The sequence below is a fragment of the Budorcas taxicolor genome, chromosome 10 (genome assembly GCF_023091745.1).
Source record: "Budorcas taxicolor isolate Tak-1 chromosome 10, Takin1.1, whole genome shotgun sequence".
Classification (NCBI taxonomy): Eukaryota; Metazoa; Chordata; class Mammalia; order Artiodactyla; family Bovidae; genus Budorcas; species Budorcas taxicolor.
The window spans coordinates 98,346,596-98,366,289 of NC_068919.1; the positions used below are offsets into that span (position 1 = coordinate 98,346,596).

Below are 19,694 nucleotides of genomic sequence, written 5' to 3' on the forward strand. Positions count from 1 at the left end.
AGGGAAGGTCGGAAAGTCACCCACGTGCCTGCAGAGGCGGGGGAAAGGGCGGGCCGCCGCTCTCCGCGCCCCAGCAGAGGGCGCCAGGGCGCACGCCCCGCGGGCCCCCATTGCGCAGGCGCAGGCGCAGGCGCAGGCGCAGGCGCCGGCGCGCGCGGCGGGGCTCGAGCCTGTGGGGGCGGGTCACGCAGGGCGCGCGGCCGGGAGCGGCGGTGGCGGTCTGGCTGCGGGCGAGGAAGCCGGCGCCCGGCCCCTGGTCCGCGGGACGCCGCGCAGTGCCCGCCGCTTCCCGCCGCGGAGCCATGGAGATCGGCACGGAGATCAGCCGTAAGATCCGGGTGAGACCCGCGTCGGCGCGGGAGGGGCCGGGGCGGGAGGCCGGGCGGCGGCGGCCCGGCGCTTCGCGGTCGTCAGGAGTAACGGGGGCGGTGGGCCCGGCGCGGGCGCCGCGGCCTGCTCGTCGCTGGAGCGCTCCCGCCGGGCCGCCGCGGGCCTGGGCGCAGCCGTGGTCTCGGGGAGCGCGGCCGCCGCGAGGGGGGAGCGGCGGGCGGCGCGGGGGCGCGGCCGGAGCCGGGGCGGGGGGCCTGCGCGGGGCGGCCGGGCGCCTGCGAGCCGCGGCCGGGCTGCGTCCCCGGGGCCGCCGGTCTCTCACACGCTTGTCTGTCTTTTCGCCCTCAGAGTGCCATTAAGGGGAAATTGCAAGAATTAGGAGCGTACGTCGGTAAGTTGTTACTAGCCTAACAGACTGGCGCGTTCGGCGAGTTTAATTTCGAGTGACCGCGTTTTTCCTGTCAGACCTTTGATTTTGGACAGACGCCCTTTTTACCTTCAAAGCTCATCCCCCCTGGTTGCTTTTGCTTACCTAAGTCTCGTCATTGAAGGCTCTCCGGGCAGCGTGTTTTGTGTCTTTTTTTTGTGCCGTCCCCCAAATCCTTTCTAACACGGCGTTTTTTGAAATTGTTTATCTTCTGTTGAGGCTCTGTCATGTTTTCCTTCATGTTTATTTTATTTTTATTTTTCTGGGTTACTGTTCTGCATGTGACTGCTTTTCGGCATTTGCCTCTGTCATGGTTCGTTGAGGTTAACTTTCGGGTCTCTTTATATTTTTTCCTGTCGGTTTTTTTTTTAGCTCCCCACAGTAAGCTCTTTTTATTTTATTTTTTTTAATGTTTTGTAATTTGAGTGTTGACTCTGGGCCAGGCACTGTGCTTAAAATTGTTTTATATGCATTAGGTCACCGTAATCCCCAGGAGAAAGGTGAAAGGTAAGTGGTAACATCCTGAATTACACAAGGAAACTGAGGCTTTGAGTGCTTGATTTGAGCAGGGTTTTATACATTGAGACCTGGGTCTGTTTGGCTCCAAAGCCGGTGCCTCCTATAGAAATAATAGCTTACACTCATGATAGTGATTGTCGAGGTGTGGGAGACCCCAAGAGTCTCTGAAGTCAAAATTATTTTCATATTAGTACTGACAAGGAAGGTATTGGCCGTTTTCACTGTGCTGGCATTTGGATTGTGTAAAAGCGGTGAGTGAAATTACAGGTACCTTAGCCCGAGTCAGCATCTCACACTAAACTTCACAAGAAATCATCATATTCTTCACCACCCTTCCACTTGTAATTGCAAAGAAAAAAAAAAGGCTAGTTTCACTTAAGAAGATAAGTGATAAAGTAAAATATTCTTTTAAACCTTCTCTTTGATTACATCTTTTTAATATGCAGTGTTAGGAAATAGGGAGTACTCAAAGTGTTTCTGCCATACAGAAGCATGATGGATTGTCTTGAAACAAATTTGTATGATTGGGTTGAGAACTGAACTAGCCATTTTTTTTCATGGATTTTTTTTTTCTTTTAAGTTCAGTTGATGTACAACATTGTGATTGTGTTAACTTTAAGCATATAGCACAGTGATTCAATTATGTACTTTTTTCAGATTATTTTCCATTGCACACTGTTACAAAACTTCATAGTTCCCTGGGCTCTACAGCAAATCCTTGTTGCTTATTTATTTTATATATTGTAGTTGGTTTGTGTTAATCACATACTTAAAATTTATCTATCTCCTCCCCCCACTTTACCCTTTAGAACATCATTTTTAACTTCCAAGAAGGACTGACATGCTAGTTCCATACATTGGGGTATTTGGCAGACATTTTCTTGAAAGTGAGCAAAGATAAAGAATTAATAGACTTTGTTGCTAGTGACAAGGGTTGGGCTTTCAGGTGAAAATCAGAATTTCAGAAAATTTGTGTCTTCCTCTGTAAATTTGACAGTGTGATAATATCAGCAAGTGATTCTTTTATGCTGAATAATGAAAGGTATCCACCACAGCGGTGGTTTGTGTAGCTCACAGACCATTATGTTTTCAAATGACCAATGCAAGATGTTTTAAAATTGCACAGGGATGAAAAAATTCAAAGTACAGAATGGATCAATGGATTTTCGTGTAACAAAGTACAAAAAGTCAGTGATAAAGTTTTGTTTTTGTATTGCTGCTAACCTTGAAAAAACTACTGCTTGCTGACTTTTGGTGTAGTGTCACAGAAAAATACCCACATTTTCTGAAAAGGCTACTAAGATTCATTTTTCAATTGCATATCTTATGAGATCAGATTTTCTTCACATTCTTCATGTAGAACATACAACAGATTAAAAGCAAAAGTAGAAATTAGAATTAAACCAGATGTTTAAGAAATTTATAAAAATAATGTATTTTTTGCATTTTCTTTTGGAAAATTTAGTTACTGATAAATATACTATTCATATAAATGGTTTTATTGTTAATGGGATAGGTATGTTATTTTAAATGAATTGATAAAAAATTCTCAGTTTTAGTTTCTAGTGTGGTAAATATCAGTAGATACACGGCACATGAATAAAAACTGTTAGGGATCATCAATAATTTTCAGTGGTATAAAGTGGGCCCTGAGACCAGATGGTTGGCCACATACTAATTATTTGTTGTCAAGATTGTTATTAGAATTTAACAGATAAGAAAATTGAGACTTAGAGGTTAAAGATGAAGCTGAACCAGCATTGATTTATTCTTTTATTAATTCAACATTTAATGGATGCCAGCTTTGTGCCAGGAACTTGATTTGTCAAAAAGAAATCCACAGAAAACCTGCAGTGAGAACCTTCTTAATTGTAGCACATGAAAGCATAAAGACATGTTAATTGGGTTGACATTCAATCATAGTGACGATTCTGATCATTTATAAAAAATCTCAACAAGAATTTTAAGCCTCTTAAAAAGCTGATTACAAACTTGCCATAGTCCAATGTGAAATGTAGTAAAGAGACCATATATTTTATAGTTTTGAAAGTATTTTCATATATTTCTGTTACCTGAACACAATGCTGAAGTGTGGATGGCAAGTAATTTACTTCTTTTTATAAATAATGAAATGAAATATCTTGGGAGAGCTAAATAAGCTTGGTCAGCAGCAGATACAAGACCTAAGAACTCAAGTCTTCCTGGTCCTTGATGTTTCTGTTATTACTTATAATAGAAACTTGATGAGCTAACAGAAGAACAGGAGTCACTGCTGTATGCTTCTGTAGAACTGATCTGTGCCAGCTGTTAACAGGTCAGCACAGCTTCTCAGCTTGTTTGCCTCTGCTTCCTAACTGGATGTTTCCTGAGGGCAGAGACATGTTGGTTGTGTCCCAGTGGCCTAGCAGAGTGCCTAATTTTTTTCATAAATGTTGATTGAGTGGGTGAGCAGGGATCATCATTAGATATTTTAAATAAAAAGATATTTAAATAAAAATTTTAAATAAAAAGACCCTGACGTGGGAAGGATTGAGGGCAGGAGGAAAAAGGGATGACAGAGGCTGAGATGGTCGGATGGCATCACCAACTCAATGAACATGGGTTTGGGTAAACTCCAGGAGTTGGTGACGGACAGGGAGGCCTGGTGTGCTGGAGTTCATGGGTCACAAAGAGTCGGACACAACTGAGCGACTGAACTGAACTGATACGTTATTCATTTACAATTAGCTGCTTAATTATTTGTATGTATATGCATAATTTTCCTGAAAAGAGTAACTTTTCTTATCCCTTTCTTTGTGTTAGAATCCTAAAACCTTTAAGGTTATGGAAATGATCCTTTAGTAAATATTTGAGTATCTGTTTTCAAACCATTGAGTGGGATACAAAAGTGAACAACTTTTTGTTAAGAGTTGATAAGGTTTCATTCATGTGTTTGTCCAAAATGGAATGCTTCAGGGAGGTGGCAGTTATAACTCAGAGCAACTTTCAGTTTACATTTTAGACGTATAACCTTGCAGAAACCTTCAGCATTTTGCAGTTTTTCAGTACATAAATTTCAGATGATGTTGCAAATGCTAGTAGAATTTTGTAGGAATGTATCATGAACACATTTACTTTTCATTATCTTATTTCTCATTTTGAATCTAAGAGAACAGTATTATGAATTTCTAACATTTTTGTTAAAATATAACTGTATACCATAACCAGCCATTTAAAGTGTAGTTTGCTGTGTCTTGATATGTATACATCATAATCAAACAAATGAACATATCCATCACTCCCAAAGTTTCCTTTTGGATTTTCTTGGAGCTCCTTTGTATCCCTCCCTCCCATCTTTCCATGTCCCACCATGTGCCAGAGCAATCACTGATCTTATATAAAATTTTGTTAAATGCAAACTGTAGTGTCAGAAAACAGCCTATTTGTTTTCATTAGTGACTTTATGAGGGAGAAAAAGTGTCAAGACTGCCACAGCACTCCAGCTTGTTTTCCTTTTTTGGGTTACCAATGGCAGCCTGTGGTAGGGACACTTTGCGTAAATAAGGGAGGAGGCTTCTTGACTAAAGTTGCCAGAAGGCAGTTGAACCTTTCAATACTTTACAAAGAAAGTAATGAATGGCTGCTTGTTCTGGCTTTTATCCTCAGGTTGACTTGCATGCTTGCAGCAAGTATTCTGATTCCTGTTTCCATTTGTAGATCGATTTTCACATTATGTTTGTGCTTTTCTTGAACTAGATTTTTTGATATTCTTGAAACAAATGTCTGATAGTACTTCTGAAATGAACCTTCCTGCCTACATAGAAATGTTATGAATATTTAAGGTGTTAAAGAATCTAAAATAATTGGTTTTGGTAGGGATCAGAGTTCCTGATTTAATGGCTTTTGCTTTGTTTTTACTGTGGTGGTTTTTTGTTTTGTTTTTGGTCTCTTAGGAGGATGTAAGAATGAAACAATGAGTTGAGTAGAAATTATTTAATCTTTTTAAGATATAATTTTTTAAATGATGTAGAATTTTGGGATCATGTTAGTTTACTTGATGTTTCTGCCAGTTTGTTACCCTAACTGAAATATGCCTTTACCAAGGATAAAGGTGTTCCTTGAAAAATGAGTGTCATTTTGAAATATAGAACTAAACAGAACTCAGTATTATTCTTGAGAAATGTCCACTATGCTTTCTGGAAGCGTTTCTGAAATTAATGAGCATTACTAAAAAGATGAAAAGAAGCGAATGCTCTCTCAAGCTTGATACTGTGATTCAGAATGTCTCGTTGTATAAGTGTTCATTAGTTATTCCTAATTCTGTTCTTCTAGTAACTCAAATGAGTACGTGTGGGATAAAGAGAAAGCTATACATTTAAGCTACCGCAATTCCAGTAGGGCTGAGGTGTTCTTAGAGCTACGCCTATGTCTTCAAGGACGCCAACGTCAAGTAGAAGAAAATACTAAGGACAGCATAAAAAGTCTTTATATACTTTTCCTTTTAAATAGATGAAGAACTTCCTGATTACATTATGGTGATGGTGGCCAACAAGAAAAGTCAGGACCAAATGACAGAGGACCTGTCCCTGTTTCTAGGGAACAACACAATTCGATTCACCGTATGGTATGTTTCTGAATATTTACCCCTCAGAACAAAGTTTGGCTTGAGCCAAGAGCAGGTATTCTGTCTGCAGCGTGGTTCTTGACAGGAAAGTCAGATTTAGCCTTGTGAGGTAGGTTGTGAGCGTTGAGAGCACAGCCTCTGGAGCCAGACTGCCAAGGTTGAATCTGCCTGTTTCCTTGGTTTTTCCATCCACGAAATGGGAATAATAAATCACCTTTATGGGGTGGTTGTGAAAATTAAATGAGCTAATGCATGTGCTTATAGCTGTGCCTGGCCCATAGCAAGTCCTCAGTATGTGTTGACTGTAGTTACTGTTTCTTTTTAAACTTCAGCGTTTTATCATTCCTTTTCCTCCACCAAAACCAGTCAGTTATAGTTGTTTTTTGGACTCGGTTGACTTCCTAAATTGCTTTCTCCAATGAGCTAATAATCTAGGGGGCAAAGTTTTTTTACAAAGTTGCAAGTCATTTTTTTTTAAGTTTGAAATTTTGAAATAGGCTTTGTGTTCAAATGTAAATGAATACTATAATTTTTCAGTGTTCTTTTTCAAACCACACATTCCTTTAGTTGAGCATACTGATGGAAAGCATGAGGGCCAGCTTAAGAAGGGAGACTAGGTTCTTGTGTCAGGCTTGAGGTAGAGTGAGAGCTGGGGAGGGTAATGATGTGGCTGAGAGCAGAGCAGGAAGGACTCAGGTAAACTGGGAACCACCCGTTCAGCAGGAGTGAGTGGCGATGGAGCAGAGTTGCCTGAGCACAGTTGGGTGGCTTAATTGGAATGGCAGGAGACTGGGAGATGAGAGAGGCAATGAGGAGGGGCGTGACACTGACTGACTTGCCATTAAACCAGAGCTCCTCTTAAAGGTGTTTCTGCTCCAGCAGGCAGCTGTATCCTTTAAAGCTATCATGAAACTTTCTTGAAATTCCACACAGAATTCTCTGGGTTTATATTACACATTTTTGAAGAACACTGAGTGCAGTGTACATTCAAGGAACGTTTTGGTCCATGCACTCCTGCAGTGTGGGTGACTTAACCCACTTAGCACAGTTTGTCCTCAGAGTTTACCAAAAGCCTAAGGGAGGTTGTGGTGCTTTTGACTGGGGAAATTAACGTTATCATGAGAATTGCTTTTTTTTTTTTTTGATTAAAGCCTTCAGCAGGTCAGGTCCTTGTTTTGTTTCATGCACGTTTTTTATGACTGGACTTTTGGTTCAACATTTGGATCACTTTGAGTCCCACTGATATGGGAGATTGAGCTAGTAGATCCTTGCTCAGATAACTTGAGGGAGTGAGACAAATTTCTTACATAAACTGTGAACTAAATTTGAATTTAAAATCAGTTCAACTCTTTCATTTTTCCATAAATTTAATTCTTTAACATGTTCTGATAAAAGTAATGGTGTCTCTATTTTGACACTTTGCTTTCTTAAGCGTCCATCAACACCAGCCACAAACAGACTATTCTTATTCTTTGGAGCCCTGCAATAACTGTGTCTTAGGGGACAGTGGCATTTGACTGGGATCTGGGTGAAACATATAATATTTTCAGAAGGCATGGCCTCCTAGAAGGATTGTTAGGCAAATTTGCCTTGTACCTAACTACTAAAATAGATTATAAGTAAGATGGTGGTTTACAGCATTAGTTTTGAAAATAATACAGTAAAATGATGACGTAGTAATTTTGAATTTAAGTTTTTCACCTCACAGAATTAGGTTCTTCTAGACACCATCTAAGTAGATAAAAAATAAACAGTGCTTTCAACAATTTTAGCAATGTTCTATCACATATTTATGGTATTTTGTCTTATTTTGTCATAAACTACCTTGAATCTTTCGTCCTTTTGAAACAAAATTACTATTCCTGTGGACCAAGACTGTGTGGTCAGATGATATATTTACCTTTATTTTTGCAGAGACTAGATGACAAAAACTGGAGAAGGAAATGGCAACCCACTCCAGTGTTATTGCCTGGAGAATCCCAGGGACGGGGGAGCCTGGTGGGCTGCCGTCTCTGGGGTCGCACAGAGTCGGACACGACTGAGGCGACTTAGCAGTAGCAGCAGCAGATGACAAAAATAGTGATGAAAAAAATAAGATTTTTTTATTATCCTACAGTGTTTATATAAAGGCTTTTTTTTTAAATGTAAAACTTTCTTTTAATACCATTTATCAGTATTTAACTGAAGAATTGACCTGTAATGTCAGATTTAGAGTGACAGTTGAAATCCAGTCTTTCGTGATAAAAGGAAGCTTTAACATTTTGGGTTTGTTTTTTTCTTTTAGGCTTCACGGTGTATTAGATAAACTTCGTTCTGTAACAACCGGTAAGGTTTATAAAAATCATGTTTGGGTTTTTCTGGAATTTGCTGTAATGTGATTGTTTTTCAAAAGTTATTTATACTGCTTTGGGGAAAAAACCCATGAATTTGAAAAAAGTAGTTTATTTGAACTTTTTAAGGAAGCACACGTTTTTATGAATTAAGAGCAATAAATTTAATATAATTTGAAGACAGTTTAAGTAAAGAAAGGGAAACTTGGCAGTTTATCCTAAGGAAATAATTATAGATGTGCACAATGATTTAGCTTCATGGATGTTTCAGTGCTGAAAATTACTTAAAAGTGCAGTAATAATAAATGGGTAAATTTATATCACTATGGAATAATGTTCAGCCATTAAATATGTTGTCAAACACACATATTTATTGCGTTTAAGTAATCACTATAGCTTAAAGGGACCATGTATTTTTCTTTCTAGACCCCTCTAGTCTGAAGTCTTCTGATACCAACCTCTTTGATGGTACCGTACCTTCAAACAAGAGCAGTTTCAGTCGAGGAGATGAGAGAAGGCACGAAGCTGCAGTGCCGCCTCTTGCAGTTTCTAGTACTAGACCTGAAAAAAGAGAGTCCAGAGTTTCTACAAGTTCTCAGGAGCAGAAAGCCACTAATGTCAGGTAAGAGTGTTGTGTAGACCTATGGGCAGATGGGTGTGTGTGACATTTTATTTATATTAGTTAATATGTCTTTTAAGTTGCTGTTTGCAGACATTTTTGAAAACAAGTGGTTGGGAGCAGTTTTTTGGAATAAAATAAGGATAAGACCAAAGAATGATTATATTTTGCATAAAACGTAGTCAGTCAAAGTTAAAAAAGAATGCAATTTAATAGTAGTTTTTAATAGAATACATAAAGTTCTTTTTTTTTTATTTTATCTTTTTACTTTACAGTACTGTATTGGTTTTGCCATACATTGACATGAATCCACTAATAGAATACATAAAGTTCTTTTCTATACTTTTTCATTGAGATGTATCTGACTAGTCTTTGAATAGTGGAAGATGCTGCTTTAAACTAGTAACACACCCTTTTTGGTTTTGTTTTCATTTTTTAACAGACAGACTTACGATGATGGAGCTGCAACCCGACTAATGTCCACAGTGAAACCTTTGAGGGAGCTAGCACCCTCTGAAGATGTGATTGATATTAAGCCAGAACCAGATGATCTCATTGACGAAGACCTCAATTTTGTGCAGGAGAATCCCTTATCTCAGAAAAAAACTACAGTGACACTTACATACGGTTCTTCTCGCCCTTCTATTGAAATCTATCGACCACCTGCAACTCGAAACACAGACGGTGGTGCTCATCTAAACAGGCTGCAGTTTCAGCAGCAGCAAAACAGTGTTCATGCTGCCAAGCAGCTTGATGTTCAGAGCAGCCGGGTGTATGAAACAGGACGCTTGTGTGAGCCAGAAGTGCTTAACAGCTTAGAAGAGACTTACAGTCCCTTCTTCAGAAGCAACGCAGAAAAGATGAGTATTGAGGTTTGTATATACTTTTGAATTCTGAACTGTTGTGCTGAAAATGGTCAGTTCTTAATAGTAAGTTGTATATGAAATAACATCATATATAGCTGCTCAGCATAGTACACCAGTCGCATTTTCCTCTCCACAACTGGCTTCTACAGATATCTTGCATCTTGTTTATTTTCCTAGGATGCTAACATTCGAGATAGCTTTAACCTTACGGTATAATTTTGGGAGGATTTTAGGTCAATTTTAGATCCTTCATGGCTATAGTAAGCAATTGAGGAACTCCACTTTACTGGCTTCCTCAGCAGTACTGTATGCTGCCATTTATGAAGGGCAGTAAAGCACTTTTTGCTTTAGCTTAAGATTGATTATTAGAGATATTACTTTTATTTCTATAAGAAAGCAGGGAAATAGCCCATGAACTTAATCCTTAATATTGCTTGGCTTCTTCTTTATTAAGTACTCTGTAGCAGAACTTTTGTCTTCTGAGACTAGATAAGTGGGAATTTATATGATTGCAGGAAGAAAACTTTCGGAAGAGAAAGTTGCCTGTGGTAAGTTCAGTTGTTAAAGTGAAAAAGTTCAGTCACGACGGAGAAGAGGAGGAGGAAGACGACGATTGTGGGTCCCGCACAGGAAGCATCTCCAGCAGTGTGTCAGTGCCTGCGAAGCCTGAGCGGAGGTATCTGGGCACGTCTGTAAACTAACCTTTCATTGCCTGACAGAGTCTTCTGGGTTTCTTGAAGAGGATATCATGAAAATACAGATTTAATCCCATGTAAGACTTTTCCATCCCTGGGTCGGGAAGATCCCCTGGAGAAGGGCATGGCGACCCACTCCAGTGTTCTTGCCCGGAGCATCCCGTGGACGGAGGAGCCTGGGGTTGCAGGGTCGGACATGGCTGAGTGACCAGCACACACACATGACTTTTCCACTGATAATCTTTTCCATTAAAGCCTGTGACATGGGTGGGAGGAAAGCTAATCCAAATTTGTTGTTTGAAAAGTTATAAGGTTCCAATCCAGTTGGTATTTCCTAAAGACTACAGCTAGTCTGTTTCAGACGAGAGAAGGCTGTAGTAAAGATACCATGGATGGCTAGCATGTAAAGAATTCCAATCTATAGTTCAGTTAAAATGCCTTTCTTTTTCAGACCTTCACTTCCACCTTCTAAACAAGCTAACAAGAATCTAATTTTAAAGGCTATATCTGAAGCTCAAGAATCTGTAACAAAAACAACTAACTATTCTACAGGTAATTTAAATGTTTATAATTCCCAAATAAGCTGTAGATGATTGCTCCACAAGTGGTGATAAAGATGCCTGGTAAATGTTAGGGGCAAGGCGAGAATGATTAAAAGGGGATGTGACCACTGTGAGAAGCTTTCTCAGCCGTCAGTAGAACTTGGTTCTTTGAGCAACTGTAACGCCTTTTATTCCCTTTTTCTAATAAGGGTAAAATATATAATAGAAATCTTAAAAGGAATTTTGGTAAATAAGAGATTTTCATGTTTATAGCATTATAGCCAACATTAGATATAAATTTATGTTGTATGAAAGGGAGCAGGATCCAAAATCGGTTGGAATTAGAAAGATTTGTGTAGCATATGAACAAGTTGGTTTCTTTCCTTTCAATAAAACCTGTTCATGGAATATGAGGCAGAGAATTGACTCATGTTTTTGCCCCAGTCCTAGTGGAAGTACTAAATGGTTTTATGAAAGATTATAAAGTATTAACATGTTTTTAAAACAGAGGAGAAGAATGAGCTATAATATGTTATAGGAAACTCATCCTAAAATGTAACCGAATGACGGGCGTCGTATTGCCATCAGGCTTGGTGCTCTGTGCCCTGCGTGTTGTATCTAGTGTGCAGAACTTTCTGTTAATAAGCTGTAATGGTTATGCACTCTACATTTTTTAATTTTTACTTTTGCTACGGATTTGATGACTGTCGTTTTAGCATTTTTCTGCTTTTCTGTACTCTTTTGCGTCTCTTTGTATGACCCTTTCTTAAAATGAAGTAAACTGTAAGCTAGCAACTTTCAAGCCTGGTAGTCATTTGTACCCTTACTTCTTTTCATCCCTAATTTAACCTTGAACATAAACAGCATTTGAATTATTAGGTAAAGGCCAACTTGACATACAATTCCTCTGTTTACATTTTCTTTTTTGGTCTGTCAGCAATATTGAGTATTTAGAATGGTGAGAAATTTAGACATCACTGTGAACTTGAAATTTCCTACTTTTGTACTTGGAGAGAGTCTCAAAGATTTTTGAGATGTAGCATTGAAATTTTTATTCACGCTATCTAGATTATAATTTGAAATTATTGTACAACCATGAAGCAGAACCCAAACTGCATATGGTTAACAACACATGTGAGCTGCAGTGTATTTATTACATATAGTTTAAGATGTATAGATGTTTTTTATATAAGCATGGGTAACTAAGAGTATTGAAAGGGAACATGAGGTATCTATGAACTGTTTCTAACAACTCATATATTCTGAACCCAAGGAGGTGTTTACGTTTAATGTGATACTCACTGTTGAGTTTTGATATATCACTTCATTTGCATTTCCTTCTTTTTTTTGCTTTTTATGTAAAAGTCTCACAGAAACAGACACTTCCAGTTGCTCCCAGAACTCGAACTTCTCAGGAAGAATTGCTAGCAGAAATGGTCCAGGGACAAGGCAGAGTCCCCAGGATAAGTTCTCCTATTAAAGAAGAGGAAGCAAAAGGAGATAATATAGACAAAAGTCAAGGTAATAGTTTAAATGGTGTTTCATTTTCTACTATTTTTCACAAGACATCACATATTTTCCAGTGAGTATTTATGAAATCTTGGTTATGCTGTGAGAAAAGGGCTCAGTAGGCCCATGAATAGAAAAAGGGACCATGGGGGAAGTCTGTACACTTTTCAGAATTTAAAAAAGCGTATTATTGGGGAAATTTTTAGTGTTCTCAAAAGTGGAAAAAATAGTCTAGTGAATTCCCATGAATCCAGTCACCCAGCTTTTTTAGTATTTTGCCAGTCTTTAGTTACGTGGACGCCTGTGCTCTTCCTTCGTTTTTGGTAATCCCACCCCTGTTCCCTTGAACTTGAAGTCTTGTCTTTAAATCTCCCCTTTCTGAGCATCATGTCTCTGACCTGTCAGAGCTGCCTCATTGTCCCGGTTGTACTAGTTTATCCCCTTGGGTCTGACATACTTCCAGCTAATCTTTTAGCTTTCTTTTTCTCAGCCCCGCACCCCCAACTCTTGGCACAGACTCTCCTATTTAAGTGTGACTCTGATCCTGTAACTCCTTTGTGAGAGCATTTCTGGCTCCTCCTCCCACTCTGCGTCGTCCAGGACTGATGCCAGCAGCTTGGCCTTTTGGCAGCTTCGTTCATTACCTGCCCCCGGGCCTGTGCAGCCTTTCTCCACTGCTTTCTTACCCCGTTTCTTCTGTTCCCATTAGGAAAGACTCTAGTTCTTTCCCTCTTGTATGAAAAACTCCGCCAGAGCTGCGTGCTAATTGTGACTTAATACTTCCATAATGCTGGAGTATATTTTTTCATTCCTCCTCAGTTGGGTCCTTTAAATTGTTCCAGGGTCCTCCCAGATTTACTTGTTTCATGAAACCTTACGTTTCCATCTTATATTTGTCCCTTCTCTTTCCTTTTTTTTTCAAAAGTCCTTAACCTAGGGTGTGCAGTTTGCCATGTCCATATGTGCGGTTCCAATAAATCATGGTCCTGAAAATGGGAAAACCCTCAGAATAGCCAGTAGGTACTCATTCAAATTATAAATGTGCCAATTTGTTTAAAGCAGTGGAAGCTGGGATTTGAGCTTTAGTTAAGGATTTGCGGTGAATTGGAGTCTGTTCAGAGGTTAAAGCGTCAGCCTGGAATGGGGAGAACTGGGTTCGATCCCTGGGTTGGGAAGATCCCCTGGAGAGGGAAATGGCAACCCACTCCAGTACTCTTGCCTGGAGAATCCCATGGAGGGAGGTGCCTGGTAGGCTACAGTCCATGGGGTCGCAAAGAGTCGGACACGACTGAGTGACTTCACTTTCACTTTCAAACAGGTTTGAATATGTGATTTCATGATGTTTTTTTCCCCCCATGGTGGTATTTTTAAGTAAACCCTTGGTGGTGGTGGTGGTGTAGTTGCTAAGTTGTGTCCAACTCTTTGGACCCCATGGACTATAGCCTGCCAGGCTCCCTTCTTCTTGGGATTCACCAGGCAAGCATACTGGAGTGGGTTGCCGTTTCCTTCTCCAAGTAAACCCTTAAATGGTCCTTTTGGAGAATAATAGATACTAATTCACTGTCGTGAGAACCAGAGAAGTAAAATTGAGCATTTATGCTTTCTTTCCTTTAAGGGTGGTACCACAGGGTGACAGAGTCGTACAGGAGTTAGTACTTGTTTCTGTAAGTGACGTTTTATCAAACTGAGCCGTGTCCGTTTATTTATGTATGGCCTGTGGCTCTCCTACAGCCACAGAGCAACAGATGATGAAATCCACACAACTTAAAATCGAAAGTATTTGCTATCCTTTTTGATATAGTAGATTAAGGGAGCATCTTTTAAAATTATTTCAGCTTAGAAGTGAAAACAAAATGATAGAATTATAGTAGTCCCCCCCCCCCCCCAACTAACAGTGGATTAGTGAATCTAGGCACTGATAACGGCTACTAAAACTTTTAAAAGTGAAAATCCACTATTTTGTGCCTCCTGATGAAAGAATAAAAGACGACCCTAGTCTTGCTGGAGAAGGTGAACCTGAGTGATCAGGCCTCTGGCGCAGCAGTCAGCTGGCAGGAAATGGCTGAGGCCGTGAGTGTGCAGCAGGCAGAATGTAGCTTTGGGGCCATTACATACGTCAGTAGACTTACAAAATGCAAGGGACAAGGGTAAGGTGTCGTGTCTGGGTATGTATACTTGTATGATAAAATCACAAACTAGATATTACTCTAAAAAGCATCTATGATTCCTTGTGGATAGGAGTACATGGAGGGAGGCTAGTGGGGTCGCTTGTTGTTCGGTCACCAAGTCGTGTCCGCCTCTTCACGACTCGATGGACTGCAGCACACCAGGCCTCCCTGTCCCTCACCATCTCCCGGGGTTTACTCAGACTCATGTCCATTGGATCCAACAATCTCATTCTCTGTCTCACTCTTCTCCTGCGTTCAATCTTTCCCAGCATCAGGGTCTTTCCCATGAGTTGACTCTTCGCATCAGGTGGCCAAAGTATTGGAGCTTTAGCTTCAGCATCAGTCCTTCCAATGAATACCCAGGACTGATCTCTTTGGGATGCACTGGTTGGATCTCCTTGCAGCCCAAGGGACTCTCAAGAGTCTCCTCCAACACCACAGTTCAAAATCATCAATTCTTTGGCGCTCAGCTTTCTTTATGGTCCAACTCTCACATCCATATATGACTACTGGAAAGACCATGGTTTTGACTATATAGCCGTTGGTTGGCAAAATGATGTCTTTGCTCTCTAGTACACTGGTTTGTCAGTAGCTTTCTTTCCAAGAAGCAAGCATCTTTTAATTTCGTGGCTGAAGTCACCATCTGCAGTGATTTTAGAACCAGAGAGATCTGTCACTGCTTCCACCTTTTTCCCTTCGGTTTGCCATGAAATGGTGTGATCTTAGCTTTTTAAATACTGAGTTTTAAGCCAGGGTTTTCATTTTCCTCTTTCACCTTCATCAAGAGGCTGTTTCATTCCTCTTTGTTTTCTGCCATTTAGAGTGGTGTCATCTGCATCTCTGAGGTTGTTGATAGTTCTCTCAGGGATCTTGGTGGTAACTCATCCAGCCCAGTATTTCGCATGCTGTGGGGTGGCTTACTTAGTTCTATTTTCTAGACCTGAATAAGATTATAATGGTGTTTTGCCTTACAAGAACTCATTGGGCATTTTTGTGAGGCTTTCTATATCATTGTTTCATTTAAAAGTAAAAGGCTAAGAAGCTGAAAAGGTGTGAAGTCCCTCTCCTACTGAAAACTAGTGCTGCTGTTGCTGGTGTCATCTGCTGCCAGCGCAGAGGGACACTGCAGAGTTAGTTGGTGTGCTCAGTCACTGTCGGCAGCTTAGGCACTGTTGAGCAGCTCTGTCTCTGACAGGTTTTTAAAAATCTAGCTGTGCACATATCATGGCCGGAGCTGTGGATGTGGTCGCCATCTCTCTGGTCTCCGTATTGTAAGGAGGCTAGCCACCTCACAGTCCTTTGCTTTTGTCTTGGGTTAATCTGTCGCTCACAGTGTGTTTTGCCAGAGTCTTTGGAAAGATTTATCACAGCACCAGTTCTTCTTTACTGATTCTCGTTTGGTGTGTGTTCCCTTTCATTGATTTTTGCTCTTTCTTTTAATATATCTGTCTATATTATTAACTTAGGTTAGCCTGGGTTTTGCAAATGTAAGCATTTAAACTGTGAATTTCTCTTGACAAGCCATTTTTCCTGCACGTCACAAAGTTTTTGTTATCATTCAAGTGCATTTAATGTATAGAATATGGAAGTTTTGGTTTTAGTCTTTTAATTGTTTTAACTATATCCTATGGACTTAATTGCATTGTGATCAGATAATGTGATCTGTGTAATTTTTTTTTAAGTAGTTTAAGACTTAACATAGTCCATTTTGTACATCTTCCATGTACATTTTGAAAGAAAGTGGATTCTGACTGTTGAACTGAGATTTCTGCATTCAATAGTTAAAGCTCTGTAGCGAGTAGTGTTCAGGTCTTGACCTTGCTGAGTTTTTGGTCTGCTTATCAGTGATTGAGAGGGTTTTGAAATTGCTTGTCAGGATGACAGATCTGTCTTAACTTCTCTGTACTTCTGGTAGATTTTGCTTCATTTACTTTGAGGCTATTGAACTAGGTGCATGTATATTTAAAATTGTCCTGATGAATTGAATCAGGAAGGTACATCTTCCTGATGAATTGAAACTTTTACCCTTATCTGTAACCCTCCATGTATTACATGATGCTTTTATCTAAAACTCAGTTTTGTCTGATTTTAATGTAGCTAGTTAGTATTTGCCTCATACATTTTGTGTTCCATGCATTTGTTTTTAGTCTTCTTTGTCCTTGTTAGGTGTATGTCTTTTAACTATTGTAAAGCTACATTATTGTTTTAAAATTCCATCTGAGCTTGCTTTTTATGTGAGTTTAAACCATTCACATTTATGAAGATTATTGATGGAGTTGGACTAGTTTCTGTCACCTTTTCTTGGGTTTTTTTATTTGCCTGCTTTTATTTTTTGACCTTTTTTAAAGATTATTAATTACATTACTTTGTAATTGTTGTTGATTGCCCAACTCTACTTTATTTTGTGTTTTTTTAAATAGTTTCTCTTCTTTTACTGGTGACCACTGACATGTTACCATACAAGTTTAGTATTCTAAAAGTTAATATTCTGACCCCATCTGCAAACAGTAAATGGATTTTAGTATATCTTAGCTGCAGTCTTTACCTTCTCAGAATTTACATTGTGTTTCCAGTGGTTCATCTTGGTCCTTTTCTTTTTTTTTTTTAGTGCATAAATTGGGTACCATTGTTATTTAACCCAGGCTGTGTTTGTTTAGATTTACCAAACGTATATTATGTTTATTTTTTTTTCTCAAATCTCTTGAATGTTACTTCAGTTCAGTTCAGTGGCTCAGTTGTGTCCAACTCTTCGCGACCCCATGAATCGCAGCACACCAGGCTTCCCTGTCCATCACCAGCTCCTGGAGTTCACTCCAACGCATAACCATTGAGTTGGTGATACCATCCAGCCATCTCATCTTCTGTCGTCCCCTTCTTCTCCTGCCCCCAATCCCTCCCAGCATCAGGGTCTTTTCCAATGAGTCAACTCTTTGCATGAGTGGCCAAAGTATTGGAGTTTCAGCCTCAGCATTAGTCCTTCCAATGAATACCCAGGACTTATCTCCTTTAGGATGGATTGGTTGGATCTCCTTGCAGTCCAAGGGACTCTCAAGAGTCTTTTCCAACACCACAGTTGAAAAGCATCATCTCTTAGGTGCTCAGCTTTCTTCACAGTCCAGCTCTCACATCCATACATGACCACTGGAAAAACCATAGCCTTGACTAGACAGACCTTTGTTGGCAAAGTAATGTCTCTGCTTTTCAATATGCTCTCTAGGTTGGTCATAACTTTCCCTCCAAGGAGTAAGCGTCTGTTAATTTCATGGTTGCAGTCACCATCTGCAGTGATTTTGGACCATCATTTTTCAGGATTTGGAAATATTTTTTTGATGTGTATTCTTTGGAAGTTTCTTTAGAACAAGTCTGTTGGTGGTAAATTTCCCGAGAGTCTGTTTACCTGTGAGCACGTGTAGCTCTCGTTCTTGGGCAGTGGCTGTGCTGCACACAGGAGTCTGGGTTAGCAGCAGGCATTTGTTCTTACCTCCTTGTTTACATTGTTCCACCGTCTCTGGGCTTCGTTGCTGTTGGATGGACTCTGTTGTTCTGACTGTCTGTTGTTCCTTTGTAGGTGATCTGTTCTTTTTCTGGCTGCTTTCAAGATCTTCTCCTTGTCTTTGGTGTTCTGCAGTTTCACTGCGATGTGTCTAAGCGTGGATTCCTTTTATTCTTCTATTTGGTGTATGTTGAATAAAATTTTATATCTAAAGTGAAATAAATTACGACATACATGCTCACCCTGGAAAATTTGGAAAAAGAAATTGTAATACTTGCTGATAGATTAGAAGATAAATAGTACAGAGCAATTTAAAATAACAAGTGACTTTTTTTGCTTCATTATTTTCCGTGCTGGTTCTCCTGGAGGCCACCTCTTACAAATGCTCCTGTTTGTGACTTTCTTTCATTTTCTTCATGTAATAGTATGCTTATACTGCTGTTTCCTAATTCAGCTATAGTTGGTATGTTTTGATTTCTTGCTTTAGTATATTAGAATCTAACCCTCACTTTTCCTTGCCTCCGTGCCTATATAGTAAATTAACTGTTTTTAGTTCATTGATGCATTACTTTTTATAGTTTTAAGTAATATACCTATTTCTTGTGTCATTAACTGTATCAATGTATTTTGACTACTGAAAGACAAAGATATTTATGTCCTTTAATTCTTACATATCTTTTCTCATCCCCTTACTTTTTAAATTCTGTCATCTCTGCTTTTATATTGCTGAAGATCAAGAGTACAGTATGTTCTGATTTTTGTTTTGTTCTTTTGTTGCTGTTCTGCTTTTCTTGTTATTACTACGCTTTGTAGATTGGCTCTAAAAGTTGAGAACCAATAAGCAGCATTTAAATCTTTAAGATGCAAAACGCTTCTCAGGCCCAACTTTAGGTCGTCTCCTCCAGTTCTTGGTTTAGGGTTTCCCTGGAGTTGTTTATTTCCTTTTCCTTGTGTTCAGCGTTTTTTTTTTAGGTTCTTTTCCCCCCTTCTTTCCTTGCCCTCCTGTATTATAGTCGATGTCTTTGGGCCTCCCTTTTCTCCTTAGGGGCCTTCCTCCTAGAACCTCTGTCCTTCTCATCCCACTGGCTGCTCTGGTCTCTGCTTCAAGGCTCTGTTCCGGGGTTCACTCCTCCCTGAACTCACACTGCATTTCCTGGACCCCCTTGTCTTCTGTTTTTGTCGCCAGATCACGAAGAGACTTAGGGAAAAGTATGGGAAGTAAAGTTTCTTGGCCTTTAGAAATCTAGTGTTTAATTGATATTAATTGATTCGGTACAGAAGTTTAATCCTCAAACGTTGGAAGACGTGACTTCTTTATCTTGAGGCTTCTTTGTTTATATTTAAGATTTTCTCTTTTTCTTAATGGAAGAATAGTTGATTTCTATTTCAGGTGTACAGCAAAATGATTCATCCATACATACACATACATACACATACATACATACATATATTTCTTTTTCTTCAGATTCTTTTCCATTACAGCTCATTACCCTGTGTTCTTGATGTCTAAAATTTACTGATGAGTCTAGGTACTAGTTAGTTACTATCTCTTTTGTGTCCTCAGTTTTGACTTGATCTTGTTCTACTCTGAAA

General features: G+C 39.6%; 1 protein-coding gene across 4 annotated transcripts in view; it reads left to right on the forward strand.

Annotated features, from left to right (window-relative positions):
• The first annotated feature begins 206 nt into the window (after positions 1-206).
• Positions 207-19,694, forward strand: part of ZC3H14 (zinc finger CCCH-type containing 14) — a 39,686-nt gene continuing 20,198 nt past the window's right edge. For all 4 annotated transcript variants that reach the window (XM_052647243.1, XM_052647245.1, XM_052647244.1 and 1 more), the window contains exons 1-9: positions 207-338; positions 679-721; positions 5,765-5,879; positions 8,164-8,204; positions 8,636-8,831; positions 9,271-9,700; positions 10,210-10,370; positions 10,841-10,941; positions 12,297-12,452. In XM_052647243.1, the coding sequence (XP_052503203.1) occupies positions 303-338; positions 679-721; positions 5,765-5,879; positions 8,164-8,204; positions 8,636-8,831; positions 9,271-9,700; positions 10,210-10,370; positions 10,841-10,941; positions 12,297-12,452 (1,279 nt within the window). In that variant the 5' untranslated portion in view covers positions 207-302. The remainder of the gene's footprint in view (positions 339-678; positions 722-5,764; positions 5,880-8,163; positions 8,205-8,635; positions 8,832-9,270; positions 9,701-10,209; positions 10,371-10,840; positions 10,942-12,296; positions 12,453-19,694) is intronic.